Raw genomic sequence first — 14,880 nt, forward strand, 5'->3', positions numbered from 1 at the left:
GTCACCATACTTGACAGTACGTCACGACTTAACTTAACTTAGTTAGAACGCCATCACTAAAATAACTATGCAATAGTCTTCTGTGAATCCTCATAAAGACCCAGTAATGGCCAAGTCAATTGTAGAATATGATTAATACCAGGTAGGATTACTAACAGATTTATATTTGGCTCATGAAACTATACCTAATTGAAATTTAATTTTTTTTTCTTGACCTTTTAAGGTCATCTACTATGTCACAGCTCAGATCTCCAAGGGAACTCCATCAGCCTCAGAGGAATCAACAGAACGTAGAGACGCCTCACAGTCTCTCCTATCACAGGTGTCACATGTCAATGCTTCTGACCAATGCCAAAGCCAGCTGCAGGTATCCACTAACAAATTTGGTGCCCTCAAAAGTAGCGGCCCAGTCAGCTCTTCTATCACTCTACAACAAAATCAGCTGTCTCGTTCAGCCTCGTTGAAGTCAAATCCACCCTCTCCACTGGAAGAAGTTCCAGCTAGCCCAACCCAAGGGAAAGTTCATGTGGTCAAAGCTACTCAAGTGCAGGTTAGCATAGAGGAGAGGGTAGTCTCTCCAACAGCAATTTGCTCACCAGTCTCTTTTGAAAACACTGCACCGATTCTTTCTAAAGCAGTCCCTGTTGGGACAGATTTAGCAAATCAGAAACTTATATTTGGTTCATCCATGGTGAAGGAAAAGAAATTTGAGGAAATGGAGGAAAATAATGAGGCCTCTCTCAGTCCCGATCTGTCAGGAGAAGAGCCACCTCCGCCTCCTCCTGATAACTTTGCCTTTATGATCACTAACACCAAGGTACAAGCCCTTTCCACTGGAGAGTACCATCAGCTAGTCAATGCCAAGAAAGGTAGTGTGCAGACAGTAACGTTTGGCAGCAAACGACCAAGTGCTTCTGAAAGTGGCACGGCATCAGGAGGTGATGCCAGTACTAATGGTCCCACTGGTGCTGACCACGCCAGTAAAAAGCCAGTCATCATCATCTTTGACGAGCCAATGGATATCCGCTCAGCTTATAAACGCCTCTCTACTATATTTGAATGTGAGGAGGAGCTAGAGCGGATGCTTGCAGCAGAAAGAATAGATGAAGAGAGTGAGGAAACTGAGGAAGAAGAATGGACTAAGGGAGTGCAGGTCAAACAGAATGGAGATGGTAGGGATTCTGGAAAAAGTGCTGGTTCAAATTCTCCTGCAGATATCACAGACGGTCAAGTCAGGAACTCTTCTTCATCCTCATCTTTATCTGAGGGAGGGGCATTAGTAGACGTTACTGGTGATGCAAAGCAAGATGGAAAGAAGAAGTTCAAGTTGAAGTTCCCTAAGAAACAGCTAGCAGCATTAACTCAAGCCATTCGAGCTGGAAGTAAAACAGGCAAAAAGACTTTGCAGGTTGTCGTCTATGAGGATGAGGAAGAGTCAGATGGGACTGTCAAACAACACAAAGAGGCCAAGAGGTTTGAAATTGCTTGCTCCAAAACAGAGTCTTCAAAATCAAATCAGCAGGAGCCTAATGGACGAACTAACGAGATTCGTAAGAATACCTACAAAACCCTTGACAGTCTAGAGCAAACCATAAAGCAGCTAGAGAACACAATTTGCGAAATGGGACCGAAGTCTTCGGAAGAGCCTGAAATATTGGTGAACCCTGGAACTCAGGACAATAAGACTGTAGGGAGCCCAGGGCACTCAGAGAAAGGACTTTCTCCCAAAACCTTGGTCCCTAGGTTGACTTCTGCCAGTAAAGGTCCTGGTCTACGAAAGAAGACAAAACCACAGCTCCTTCCTCGGCCTGCCATCATACCAACTACTGGGGTCTCAGTCACACCAGTTCCCACCCAGCAGGTCTCTCTCTAGCTCCTACTACCTTAGCAAAGACTATGGGTCTGTCCCTCTCCTCTTGCTCACAACAGTTCCACCCTATCCAGTGACTTCTGAAGATCCTTAGCCTTTCCTGCAGTGGAGGCTACCAACTCTGGGATCTGAACTTTTTAACACCTTCACATATTTTTATAAATATGGTGTGTTTATTTCTGGAGTGGTGTGTCATAGATAGACATTTGTGTGTTCACTGATGGTGCTCTAATCTTGGGTTATGGCAGCCAACAACTTTCACCGTCTTAGAACCAGAGTCTCACACTGTTTCTGGATCCTTTTTGTGGGTTCTAAGGCAGTCCTTAAAGAAATTTGTTGGTATTCTGGGCTGGTTTGCATGCTTCCTTATTTCTCTTTCTGGTATACAAACTCTACAATGTCATGGTGATACCACACAGATGTGTTGTGCAAGCTTTGTCTTGCTGTGATTTAGCTTACAAACCACCTCAAATATGGCTCTATTTTTGTTTCTTTCTTTTTATTCCTTTTCTCTTCTGTTTGGTTTAAATCCTTTTTGCAGAATGCCAGCGTGGTCTCACCTACTAGTCGGATGCCGGTGCCTGTTTCTGCCAAGGCGCGGCAGCAACCGGGCACCTCAGAGAAAGAGAGGGCAACAAAACCGCAAAAGCTACAGGACTCTCAGAGGCAGTTCCGCCAGGTAGTCTTATCATAGGACCATAGGTCCAGTCAGAAAGACACACACACCTAGGCATAGACTGTATGCTCAAGAGGAAAGTCAGTTCTTGCAGGGCTTGTATTGAGAGGGGAAAAAGAACTAACAAAAAAAAACCTGATGAGACCGAACAAACTGTTCTTTGGTTAAAGGCCTAGTGCCGAAAGCTGTCTTTGAACTGTTGACGTTTTTTCCTGCTACATTTTTTTGAATGGCTGTGACCGAAGGCAACTGACTGTTATTTCATAATACCATCGAATGCTTCTGCATGTTTGCTTTGCTTGTGGCTTTGGTGCTGTAAAAGACAAACTAATTTACAAAAGTGAAAGAAAGAAATATAAACACCACAGCCACTGCTTACCTAACATTGTTGGATGCTTAGACTTGGGTCTCTTTAACTAAAATACCACTGACATCTAACCCCTACACACTCCAATGCCTGTGACACTTCAGCTTCCCTTGTAAGTCAGGATGCTTCTCTGTTTAACCCATATTTGGACCCTTTCCCTGTTTACCTCTCGGAGGAATCTGCAAACCCTGGCCTCAATGCCCAGGGTCCACAAATCTACTAAGTCCCCATTATCCTGTGGATGCCTTCCCAAATTGTACCTCCTCTATTCCTCCTGGAGCCTCCTTTGGTTATGAGTACTGGTTGGTTGCACTCACTCTGCGCAATACTCACTCTAAAACTTATAATCCTACCGTCCCTCACCTTCACTCTCCTTTCCTGCTTACAGTCTATCTAAAATGATTTTTTATATTCTCACCCTCAAGACAGATAGTTTTTTTGTGTGTGCCTTTAGTATTTTCACCTATATATGTAGTTTCTGTGTCTTTGATAATCTATCATGATTAACTGTAGATCCCAGTAGTATGATTTGAAACATGCTTAGACATTTTGCGTATTTTAATCATAAATTCCCTATGTTGACAATCAGTGTGTTTTGGCATCTTTGTTTGCAGGCTAATGGAAGTGCTAAGAGATCTGGAGGAGATCCCAAATCCACTTCTCCTACCGTGCCTGCTTCTAAAATTCCTGCTTTTTCCTCTAGTACGGGAAAAGGCTTGTCCCAGTCTGATTCTACTAATATTGTTAATTCTTCTTCTCCTAATTCTTCCTCCCTTCCCACTAGCAAATCCTCTATCCCTCCTCCTCGGTCCAGTTCCACCCCCTCCACTCATATCCCCTCCCTTTCTAATGGTTCTTTAAAATTTGCCCCTCCCACTCACAGCACTAAAGGCCTCTCTATTCCCACACAGACACAAAACGGTCGACCTTCCTCCTCTTCTTCTTCTTCCTGTTCCCACTCCCCTTTGTCCCCGACTATGTTGAGTCAGAGTGCGAAGAGTATCCGTACCATTCACACACCCAGCTTCACCAACTACAGTCGGCCACACAACGGAAATGCCGGTAAATCAGCTATTCCCACGGTAACTCTCGCTAAGGATGCTGCGTAGAATGCTTTGCTGCTTCGCAACCATTTATGTATATCTTAATGAGGTGGAGTCACTCCTGATTTTACTTTGATTCATTTTTTAAGTTAAGATTTTATTTGTTTGAACAGATAATATTGTTCTGTCAGAGTGAACTTTGTTTTGGCATGACTTTGGTTATTGCATGTTTATTATTTTCTCTGTTAAAGTGAAAGGCCATCATCCATTAATCAGTGTTTTAAACTTGAATCTCTGCAAATCATACACATATAAAAAGATAAACTGTTTTATTTTAAAAACTAAAGAAAATGATTTAATTGCAGAGAGCAGGCTCTTGATCAAGGATTTTACAGAGCACTTCATTTGAAAAGAATATTTATTTTTCATACAAGTTGAGAGACTAAAAAGTATTCAAGTCAGTAGTAAAAGTCTGTAAACAATATTTTGGTTATTAGTATCCTCTAAATGATTGTAGATGTTTTTTCATTTTTTAAGTTGACAGACATTGGTTGTAGCCATAATAAGTGAAAAAGTACTGTAAGTATATTAACCATTAATACAATTTGACAAACATTGTGTCTGTTTTGTTTTTTTCTTTCTCTCATGCACTGCCAATGTCTTTTAAGATTTATCATTATAAATTGACAACAGTTTCGCAATGAACAGTTGTCTGTCTTTTCAGTAGTTGTGCCTATTTGCCAAAGTTTGTATTTTACATCTTTACAACTGACTATACTGTGTTAGACACTTTGTACATTTAGGATAGGTTATACCTGGCTTAACCTACCTATGTCACAGTTCCTTAATTTACTCATGCAGTCTATGTCTCTTAAATTAATGGGTATTGATGTCTAAATGTAAACTAAAAATTGTAGTGATTGATACAATTGCTCTCTACTTCACATGTACATACTGTAACATCTCTATTTCAGAGATTGTCTTTAGTTTTGTTAACATATTGTACCAAAGTTTATTTCTATGCATGCTTATACAAAATTGTAGAAAGAGAGAATGTAATAGAAAAAACCATGCTTGCACAGACAGATTTTGTAAATAAATATGTTTTCTTTGGTTTTGTATAGCTTTAATTGCAGAAGCAATCTGTGCAAAAGAGTGTAGGTATTAAAGTAGTAAAGTTCTGCATGCTTGTTGTTCACATGGCCTCTCGGCTATGGTTTCTTCACTGCAACACTGCAAGTCCTTCTATTAAACATTTTGGCAGATAGTTCAGCTGACTTGTGTTTTTTATCCTATATATTTTCTTTTACACTTGCATAGTAATGACAATCAGTATACATGTTGTGAACATTATTGTACAGGTCAAAAACTTGGACAAGCTTTATTGATTGTATGTAATGTGTGCTGTAGTCAAAAAAGTTTTTTATATTGAGGAATCTGAAACAAAGTTTGATGATTTAATTTGTTTTGATTTGGTTTCTTTAAAATATTGGGGAATTTCCCATGCAGACAAAACCAGCAGTTTAATTCTAGACTGCAGCAGAGTCCAATTGTGCAGAGGACTCATCTGGTTCCCGTGGTCTTGTCCTATTGCATTTGTGATACCTCTGGTCACCCTGAGCATTTCTTACATTCTCATATTTGCCAAAGTAAAACAGATGACTTTTACAGAAAGGATGCCTACTCAGCGTAAGGCAATGAGAATGGTTGTTCTAACTGTGGTTAACTTCTTGATTGCATTTGTGCCCTATCATATCCACCGATTTGTATTTATCCTACAGCATGATGACATGTCAAGGTCAGAATCCGAAAGACAAATGTTGCATTTAGGAAATCGCATCACCTCAGCTTTAACATGCGTAAGTGGTGTGTTGGATCCTGTCATGTTCTTCTTTCTGGCTAGAAATTACCAAGAGACCTTGCTGCAGCTTTGTGGTAGAAACCCCAAAGATGAGCATTCTACCACATGATCGAACAAGAAATGCCACAACATCTTCTCAGCTGTGAACTACCAGACATACTGAAACTCGGTATCTGTAAAACAAGTAGAAGTAGAAAAGGTATGGCTGAATTCATATGGATTCATTCAGAAACTTGTTGAATCATGACGTGCAATCTGATTCCTTCTACAACATGTATGAATGACTAGTGTTTGTGTTTATTTTACCTTTTTATTCTGTCAACATTTATCATTTATCAATTAATTTATCATATATCATTTTTTGCATATACTTTCAGTTGTTCAAAATATGAACAAATAAAATATTCTTTCAAAATCTCATATTTTTTAGCACAATTGTTAGTTTATCTGAAGTCATTTTTGCTTAAAGTCATTTGGTTTCTTTAAAATATTGGGGAATTTCCCATGCTTCCATTTGTGTCAATGTATAGTTTCAGTGACATTAATATTATACTAAAAATTGTAGTAATAATACCGAATACACAGTGGAGATCAAAATTAAAGAACAATTTATGGACACTTGATTTTTTTTAGAAATAATGTAATCTTCATCGTTTAAAATTTGAAATAATTTTAGTTGTGGCTGTACCATGCTAGTAGAACAGTGTTTTACAAAATACCCAAGGCACTTCAACAAAAACCCTTTATTTTGTGGAAAACACAGTGAGCAAAATTATAGAACAGCAAGTCAAGTCAAGTCACCATTATTTATATAGCGCTTTTTAGAATGCAAATTTTGTCAAAGCAGCTTTACAGTACTAAACGGGGAAATAGTGTGTCGTTCTCCTCTGGCCAGACAAAACCAGCAGTTTAATTCTAGACTGCAGCAGAGTCCAATTGTGCAGAGGACTCATCTGGTTCCCGTGGTCTTGTCCTGATGGTCGTCTAAGTGATGAGATCTTCGGAGGGGATCTGTCTCTGGGGCTCATCTAGTTGTCCTGGTCTCCACTGACATTTAGGGCTGTAGAGGTCGTCTCTATAGGTGCTGATCTGGTCTAGATACGGACTGGATCTGGGTGGCTACGGTGACATCGGAATAAGAAAGAAACAGACTAATATTAGCGTAGATGCCATTCTTCTAACGATGTAACGAGTACATCGGGTGTTATGGGAAGTGTTCCCGGTTCCGGTTGACAGCCTAACAATTCTTTAACAGATTTGAATTATAGAAATGCGATAGTGAATTATGTGGTTAAGCCAGGTTAAAGAGATGGGTCTTTAATCTAGATTTAAACTTACAGAGTGTGTCTGCCTCCCGAACAATGCTAGGTATATTGTTCCAGAGTTTGGGCACTAAATATGAAAAGGATCTGCCACCCGCAGTTGATTTTGATATTCTAGGTATTATCAAATGGCCAGAGTTGGCCAGAGACTTCAGCACATCTGCAGACACAGGACATCACTAGTCTCTCACTCTCATACTGCTCTGGTGTGGTCTTCCAGTCTCTTCCACAGTTCGGTGACTGTAGTGGGTTTTTTAGCCATAGCTTTTTCACCAAGGATTTTCCAGAGATTTTCAATCAGGTTTAGATCAGGACTCAGAGCAGGCCACAGCGGGTTCTGATAAACATTTGCATTCACATCTGCCATGTAGCTGTATAAGAGGCCAAAGTCCTGCTGCAGAAAACATCCCCCAAACCATCATGACACTTCCTGTTCCACCTTTCACTGACTTCTTTACGCACTCTGGGTTCAGTCTTTCCCCAGTTTAACAATGAACATAATGTTTCCCATCAGACCCAATTAAATTAAACTTGCTTTCATTACTGAAGTGAACTTTGGACCAGTTCTCCTTTGTCCACACACCACGCTCCTCAACAAAGGTGAGCGTAGCCTTTTGAGTCTTTCTGCTGATGAGAGGTTTGGTCACTGCAGAGTGCGCTTTCAGTGCAAATTCTCTTAAACATTGAGACACTGTATGCTGTTCAGCACTGAACTGGCGAGCAATTCCAGCTGCAGTGTTGAACCGATTGCCCATTGAGATTCTCTGCATTATCCTGTCCTCTTGTGCATTTGTCTTTTGTGAACGACTAGCCTTTTTGGAGGACTTGAACGAGTGACATTGTAAAGATGCAATATTCTAGAAATCACAGATTTGGAACAATCAACTTCTCTTGCTATAGCTGCTATTGGCCTTCATCTGGACAACCTGCTGTAGGAATGTTTCAGTCACTTTAGAACGGCTAACTTTGGTAATTCTGTATATTTTCTGAGGTTTGGCATCCTCTGAGGTCCTCTGAGGGGTTGGCATCATCTCTTCTCAGGTGTTTGGTCATCTCAGATCATTTAAGGGTTGGATCCAGACTGAAGTTTCTGTAATTCCTAGTTACCACAGGCAGAAACAGAGAAACAAATAGAGACATAATTAGCGTAGCTGCTGTTCCATCCAAGCAAAAATGATTTGTTCAACCCAAGCTAAAGAATAATAATGTGCATTTGAGCAGATATAACTGCAGTACAAGATTATATGATGCATTATGTGAATGCTTAGCTAAAGAGATGTGTCTTTAATCTAGATTTAAACAGAGAGAGTGTGTCTGAACCCCAAACATTATCAGGAAGGCTATTCCAGAGTTTGGGAGCCAAATGTGAAAAAGCTCTACCTCCTTTAGTGGACTTTGCTATAACAATGGAAATTAGCACCAGGTACCAGATTGACACCAATAACTGGGAGGTATCTGAAAGTGTTCTCTAATTTTGATCAGTGTTCTTTTTCAAATATCTCATTTAAGTATTTTATACTGAATGCTCATGAAATATGCTTAAAAACTGGGCTTTTACTCCTGTTAGGATAACTTCAATAGTGACCTCGAAATTTAGGAAATTATAGGTTGTTCTCTAATTTTGATCTCCACATGTCCAAACTACTGCATAAATGTCCAGCTTTCTTACTGTTATTTTATAACTTAATAAACCCTAGCCTAAGTGGATTTGCACACAAATAGCTTCAACGTTACTGGATATTTGAACTACGGTTTGTTTCATGAAGAATTGTTATGAAGATGTAATCATCGCATACAGCAGGTAAATAGACCAGTAGAGGGTGGTGTGTGTTAATGGGGATGTTGTAGAAGGGCTGATTCATTTTTCTGTGATACCTCCTACATGAATTCAAAGCATATGACTAAAAGAGGAAACGGATGAGCAAACACTACATTCATTTGGTCTATAGCCAGAGGAGGTCAATGTGCTGACTGCTGGGGAAGACTCTAACCTACTTGTAAGTACAGAAATAATAAGCGCAATACCAAATGATTTTAATATCGTTGACCTTTATTAAAAAGGAAAAATGCTTTTTTAATGACTTTTAAAACATGTTGCTTTTTTAGCAGTGACTTTTCCATTTACCTTGGTAAACTGAATGTTGTTTGACTTAAAGTTCTTAATGCTAATAGGTCTACACTTTATAAATATACAGACACACATTATTTAATCAAAAATGTCTGGTTATTCATGTTGTTTTAAATAAAAATAATAAAGCGGTATTATCATATAAATAGACCTTTTAAGTTCAAAGACATATAGTCAAATTGCTAGTCAAGTTCTTAGAAAAATGTTGATTTGTTAAACATTTTGGGAAAATATCCACACTTCAATTTGTGAATGGATAGCTTCGATGATTTACTGTTATATAATAATATCACAGAATAGTCATTTCTAAACTTTTTTTTTTTTATCTATTATCATAGATAAGCTAGATTTAATATCTGATACGTATTCTGACTCTTGTGTTCTCCAAACAGAAGCTCAATCTCATATTATAGACCTGCTCTATGTCAAACCACTCCATGGAGGGGATTTACCTTAGCTCTCACTTGGAGAACAGCCTGCTCACAACCTTCTACATTGTCATCTTCATCCTCTCAGTCCCGAGTAATGCACTGGCACTTTGGGTGTTCTGCCACCGCAACACCAACAACACCCCTTCCAAAGAGTTTCTGAAGCACCTGGCTATAGCGGACATGTCTTACGTCTTGGTGCTCCCCATGCGAGTGATCTACCACATGTCAAACAGTCACTGGCCTCTTGGTGAAGGAGCCTGTCGCGTGGTTGGTTTCCTGTTCTTTGTCAACCTCTACTGCAGCATGTACTTCATGACTTGTATCAGTGTAGACCGTCTGTTGGCTTGTGTTGTACCACACAAAACTCACAATCTGAGAAATACCAGGAATGCCAAAGTGGTCTCTGCAGTGCTGTGGTTCATGGTGACTATTTCCATGTTGCCTGTCCTATTCTCTAAAAACAAAGTGACCAGACAAATGCAGAATGTGACAGTGTGCGAAAAGCTGTACATAGAGAATTCCTCCAATCGCACTGGTGCGTTGGTGTCCACTGCTATTGCATTTGTGATACCTCTGGTCACCCTGAGCATTTCTTACATTCTCATATTTGCCAAAGTAAAACAGATGACTTTTACAGAAAGGATGCCTACTCAGCGTAAGGCAATGAGAATGGTTGTTCTAACTGTGGTTAACTTCTTGATTGCATTTGTGCCCTATCATATCCACCGATTTGTATTTATCCTACAGCATGATGACATGTCAAGGTCAGAATCCGAAAGACAAATGTTGCATTTAGGAAATCGCATCACCTCAGCTTTAACATGCGTAAGTGGTGTGTTGGATCCTGTCATGTACTTCTTTCTGGCTAGAAATTACCAAGAGACCTTGCTGCAGCTTTGTGGTAGAAACCCCAAAGATGAGCAATCTACCACATGATCGAACAAGAAATGCCACAACATCTTCTCAGCTGTGAACTACCAGACATACTGAAACTCGGTATCTGTAAAACAAGTAGAAGTAGAAAAGGTATGGCTGAATTCATATGGATTCATTCAGAAACTTGTTGAATCCATGACGTGCAATCTGATTCCTTCTACAACATGTATGAATCACTAGTGTTTGTGTTTATTTTACCTTTTTATTCTGTCAACATTTATCATTTATCAATTAATTTATCATATATCATTTTTTGCATATACTTTCAGTTGTTCAAAATATGAACAAATAAAATAATCTTTCAAAATCTCATATTTTTTAGCACAATTGTTAGTTTATCTGAAGTCATTTTTGCTTATTAGTATGGTTGAACTGGATCATCAAAGGTCAGCAGCAAAGACATTGGTTAATAAAATGGGATTAGATACATTTGTGTTATTTAACATATTTAATTATTGCAGATTTGCGTCATATTCTGAGTTTGCATTTCACTGTTTTAATTCATTTTGATGAATACTAATTTTGTTTTTTAGTCTACTACAGTAGGCTAATGAACATCATGTTCACACAGCGCACACAACGCCTCTGCACTTCCGATTTCTCTCAATATGGGGACAGGAGACTTAAAAGTACTCAAACATTTTACTCAATTAAAAGTACAAGTATCTGTCCAAAAACATACTTGAGTAAAAGTAAAAAAGTACAACTTTTAAATTGTACTCAAGTATTTGAAAAGTAGAAGTACTTTCTTTTCTGACAGACGCTCAGAAGTTTGGTTAAAGAGAGTAAACGAAACAAAATGCAATGGCACAGGTCAAACACGTATATCTAGTGCAACAACAACAATTAAAATGCAGCACAACAAAATACAGGGACAGGGATTAAAAAGAAACTCCATTCTTTCCACCCTCATGACTTTGATTTATCAGATGAACACAAACTAAGAGTTTTAGAAAAAATCATGTGTATGGGACATCCAAAAATGACACTTCAAAAACTACACAAAGTGAATATGACAGTAACTCATGTAACCCCTGTTAATGAATCAGTGTCTTCTCAAGTGAAACAATAGGCATGTAAGATGGATACAAATATACTAATATTTTAAACTTGACCGTCATGTTCACTTTGTGGTGGTTCTGAAGTGGTTCTGTCCCCTTGCATTATATGGACTAAAAAAATTTGCTTGTGTTCATCTTAAGAAAGAAAGTCATAAACATCTGGGATGACATGAGGGTCAGTAAATGATGAAAGAATTTTCATTTTTGGGTGAACTATCCCTTTGAAGAGCAAGATGTGATGCGGAGGCTAGAAACATATTCCAGACAGAATACAAGAATGTGTTGAATTAATGAGGAGAGTCATAGAATTACAACATTAACGTTTTGAAAGGCCAATTTTTTGTGCGTTGTCTATTCAAAGTCACTGTCTAAAAGGATAATTATTTTTTTAATTGTTTATTTGGGGCATTTATAATTTTTTTCTCAGCAAATATTAATACATGATTATTTGTGACTAATTAGATTAATTAATGAGCAAATCATGTAATTATTAAAATTTAAAAAAAGAATTCATTGACGTTCCTAATTCCTACTCAATGTGTCATATAATGACATATTATAAATACAACTTATCCATTACCTGGTAACAACATCACTAAACATGAATTACAAATAATTAAACTTACAATATTTATTTAAACACTTTTGGAGATTTTATTTAATTAATATATATATATATATATATATATATATATATATATATATATCAGTGGGGATTTCTTTAAGACTGCAAGGGAAGCTCGGCTTCCCCTATAATGTCAACAAATTAATGGTCAAATATGTACTATTGTGTTAACATTTTATTGACTAAAAATGCGTTAGAACTCGTTCATCTCGAAGACGAGTTCGTTCAGAATCAGCTACATATAGCAGGTCGCTGACTCGATTTCCTTCTCATACACTACCGTAACTTCAGTGTATTTCTCTGTTGAAGCCGAGCGTCCATTGACTTCAATGGGGCTGCTTTGAACAGTTTTTTTCAGTGCATCCAAACTAGACGGTCATTGGATAAATGCTGCGATTATGTCCCGCCCACGGACGCTCGGCGTCTCTGGGGGTGAATGGAGGAGTGGGCGTGCCTGGACTCCGGGCTTCTGCGTGATGATTGGAGGGTCTGCATCTCCTTTTGATTGACAGCGATTTTGTACTATAAAAAGTCGCTGACGCTGAAGCTATTGGAGCTCAGTCTTGGTCCAACTCAGACTTGGTTCTTATCAATCATTATATATATTTTTTTATTCATTTATAATGTTATGTTTTAATATACATGCTGCTAACTCGGAAATTTCAAGATATGCGAGCAAAAACTGCTCCTGATACTTTGGCAATATGACACGAGAAAGAGTGCTGTTTTTGTTTTGTTTCTGTGTTTGATCCAAATCCGCGTTGATTTGGGAGAATCACTGATTCACTGAGCCATTCATAAAAACAATAATTTGATTCGCTCCTGAAGGATTCAGCCATTTTGAAAGAATCGTTTGAATGACTCAGTGATTCAATCACGAACTTCTGCTACCTGCTGGCCGTTTTTAAGTTTCCCGTCTAAAAGTAGGCATATTACATTATTTTCCAACATATTTCTATATTCAGAATTTAGTATTTAAAACATTAATCTCATAACATTATTTATGCAATTATAAATACAGTCTAAATGAATAAATGCCACATCTAAATGTCACTTCATGCAGTTTCTGTGCAGTGCTAAGATGAGTTTTGTTTAGATCATTTCATGGACAACAATAGCTAGTCATTCATTCACATTAAGTATATGTACATCTATTTATTTATTAAATTTTGATTCATTTTGTAGAATTGAATTATAAATTAAGCTGGTACAGTATCGTAAGACATTTTTATGGTATCATGACAACCCTATTATAGGCCTACACCACATTCCTTGTTTCAGTTTAACCTAATTCTCACATTTCCTCCGTCGAGTTTTTTTTTTTTTAGATTGTTTGTTCATTCATTCATTCATACAGTAGGCTAGGCTAGAGTCACTGGAAAAGACGCCTAGTTGGTACGACAGGGTCACAGAGCATTTTCTTGAAAAGGAACGTAGGGCAGGATTTATGTATAAATAAATGGACAATTTTTATGATGTAGGCCGAAAATGAGCTTCCCCTCTTTGTATTTAAATTCTCATCACTGATTATATTTGCACTCAATCTTGTGCATTCAGCCAATATATTACACAGCTATGGCTCTATCAAAACAGAACGAATAATGAATAAAAATATTTTGGGGAAAACTCAACTTTGCTACCTCAAAGTTATGCTACCTTATGCTTCCTCGGATTTGATGGTGAACTTTTGAAACCAGACATTTACCTGAGTAGAAATGTGTGTGCTTGATAGGCCTACATGAAAAAAATGATCATTGGTTCTCATGTCAAGCACGCACGTTTGAGCTTCCGTTTACCGTATTTAATGTGCATAAGATAAAATAAAAATGTAATGTACTTTTCAAGATGAAACAAAATTGTAAGGAGTAAAAAGTACAGTTTTTTCTTCAGAAATGTAATCAAGTAAAAGTAAAAGTAATCAGTTTAAATTGTACTTGAATAAAGTACAGATCCCCCAAAATAATACTTAAAGTAATCAAGTAAAATTACTCAAGTATTTTACACCTCTGCTTGTCAGTCAATAAATGGGAAAACAAAGTAACTGGAGTAAATTAAAAAGTAATGCGTTACTTTACTAGTTACTTGAAAAAGTAATCTGATTACGTAATATACATTATGTCAGCAGAATGTCTTTAATTTCTAATCAAGGAAAAATCATCTGTTGTCTCTTTAAAGAACTTAAAAAGTTGCACTTGAACCATTTTACGCGAAAAATGAAGAAATTGCTTCTGCTTGTGCGCAGCTTGTTACAGTATGAGTTCTGATTGGCCAATCGCCGTTATATAGTTCGTAAATGATCATAGGTAGATAATTTTAACGTCACGTGCATGATAAGTTTTACGTAATACACAAAATTAACAATCCAAATTTTTTCGAGCCCTGGGTATTTCGACTTAGAAACATCAAGTTATGTTAATGTTAACCAAAATAACCACATACCTTAATTAACTTATAAACTTCTATTATAAAAGGAAATTACATAGGCAGACCATGGTCTACAAACTAATTTCGCGATGAAAACCGAGGCTTACGTACGAAAAGAAAAGATTCACTTTTTGGT

General features: G+C 37.8%; 2 protein-coding genes across 12 annotated transcripts in view; both read left to right on the forward strand.

Annotated features, from left to right (window-relative positions):
* The window catches only part of si:ch211-285f17.1 (sickle tail protein homolog), a 132,880-nt gene extending 126,643 nt beyond the window's left edge, over nt 1-6,237 (forward strand). For 9 of the 11 annotated variants that reach the window (XM_058765012.1, XM_058765011.1, XM_058765010.1 and 6 more), the window contains 3 exons: nt 224-1,861; nt 2,412-2,549; nt 3,528-6,237. In XM_058765012.1, the coding sequence (XP_058620995.1) occupies nt 224-1,861; nt 2,412-2,549; nt 3,528-4,022 (2,271 nt within the window). In that variant the 3' untranslated portion in view covers nt 4,023-6,237. The remainder of the gene's footprint in view (nt 1-223; nt 1,862-2,411; nt 2,550-3,527) is intronic. The other 2 variants (XM_058765016.1, XM_058765017.1) reach the window with 2 other exon arrangements.
* A 2,821-nt stretch (nt 6,238-9,058) lies between these two features.
* On the forward strand, nt 9,059-10,927 carry si:dkey-96n2.3 (uracil nucleotide/cysteinyl leukotriene receptor). The gene is made up of 2 exons (XM_058765823.1): nt 9,059-9,136; nt 9,660-10,927. Exon 2 carries the CDS (start codon nt 9,690-9,692, stop codon nt 10,632-10,634), a length of 945 nt encoding a protein of 314 aa, XP_058621806.1. The 5' UTR covers nt 9,059-9,136; nt 9,660-9,689; the 3' UTR covers nt 10,635-10,927.
* The last annotated feature ends 3,953 nt before the right edge of the window (nt 10,928-14,880 follow it).

Source organism: Onychostoma macrolepis, chromosome 24 (assembly GCF_012432095.1).
Source record: "Onychostoma macrolepis isolate SWU-2019 chromosome 24, ASM1243209v1, whole genome shotgun sequence".
Lineage (NCBI taxonomy): Eukaryota > Metazoa > Chordata > Actinopteri > Cypriniformes > Cyprinidae > Onychostoma > Onychostoma macrolepis.

What these genes read in the sequence shown, in the direction of transcription:
- si:dkey-96n2.3 (XM_058765823.1), top strand. Translation starts at nt 9,690, where the DNA reads ATGTCAAACCACTCCATGGAGGGGATTTACCTTAGCTCTCACTTGGAG.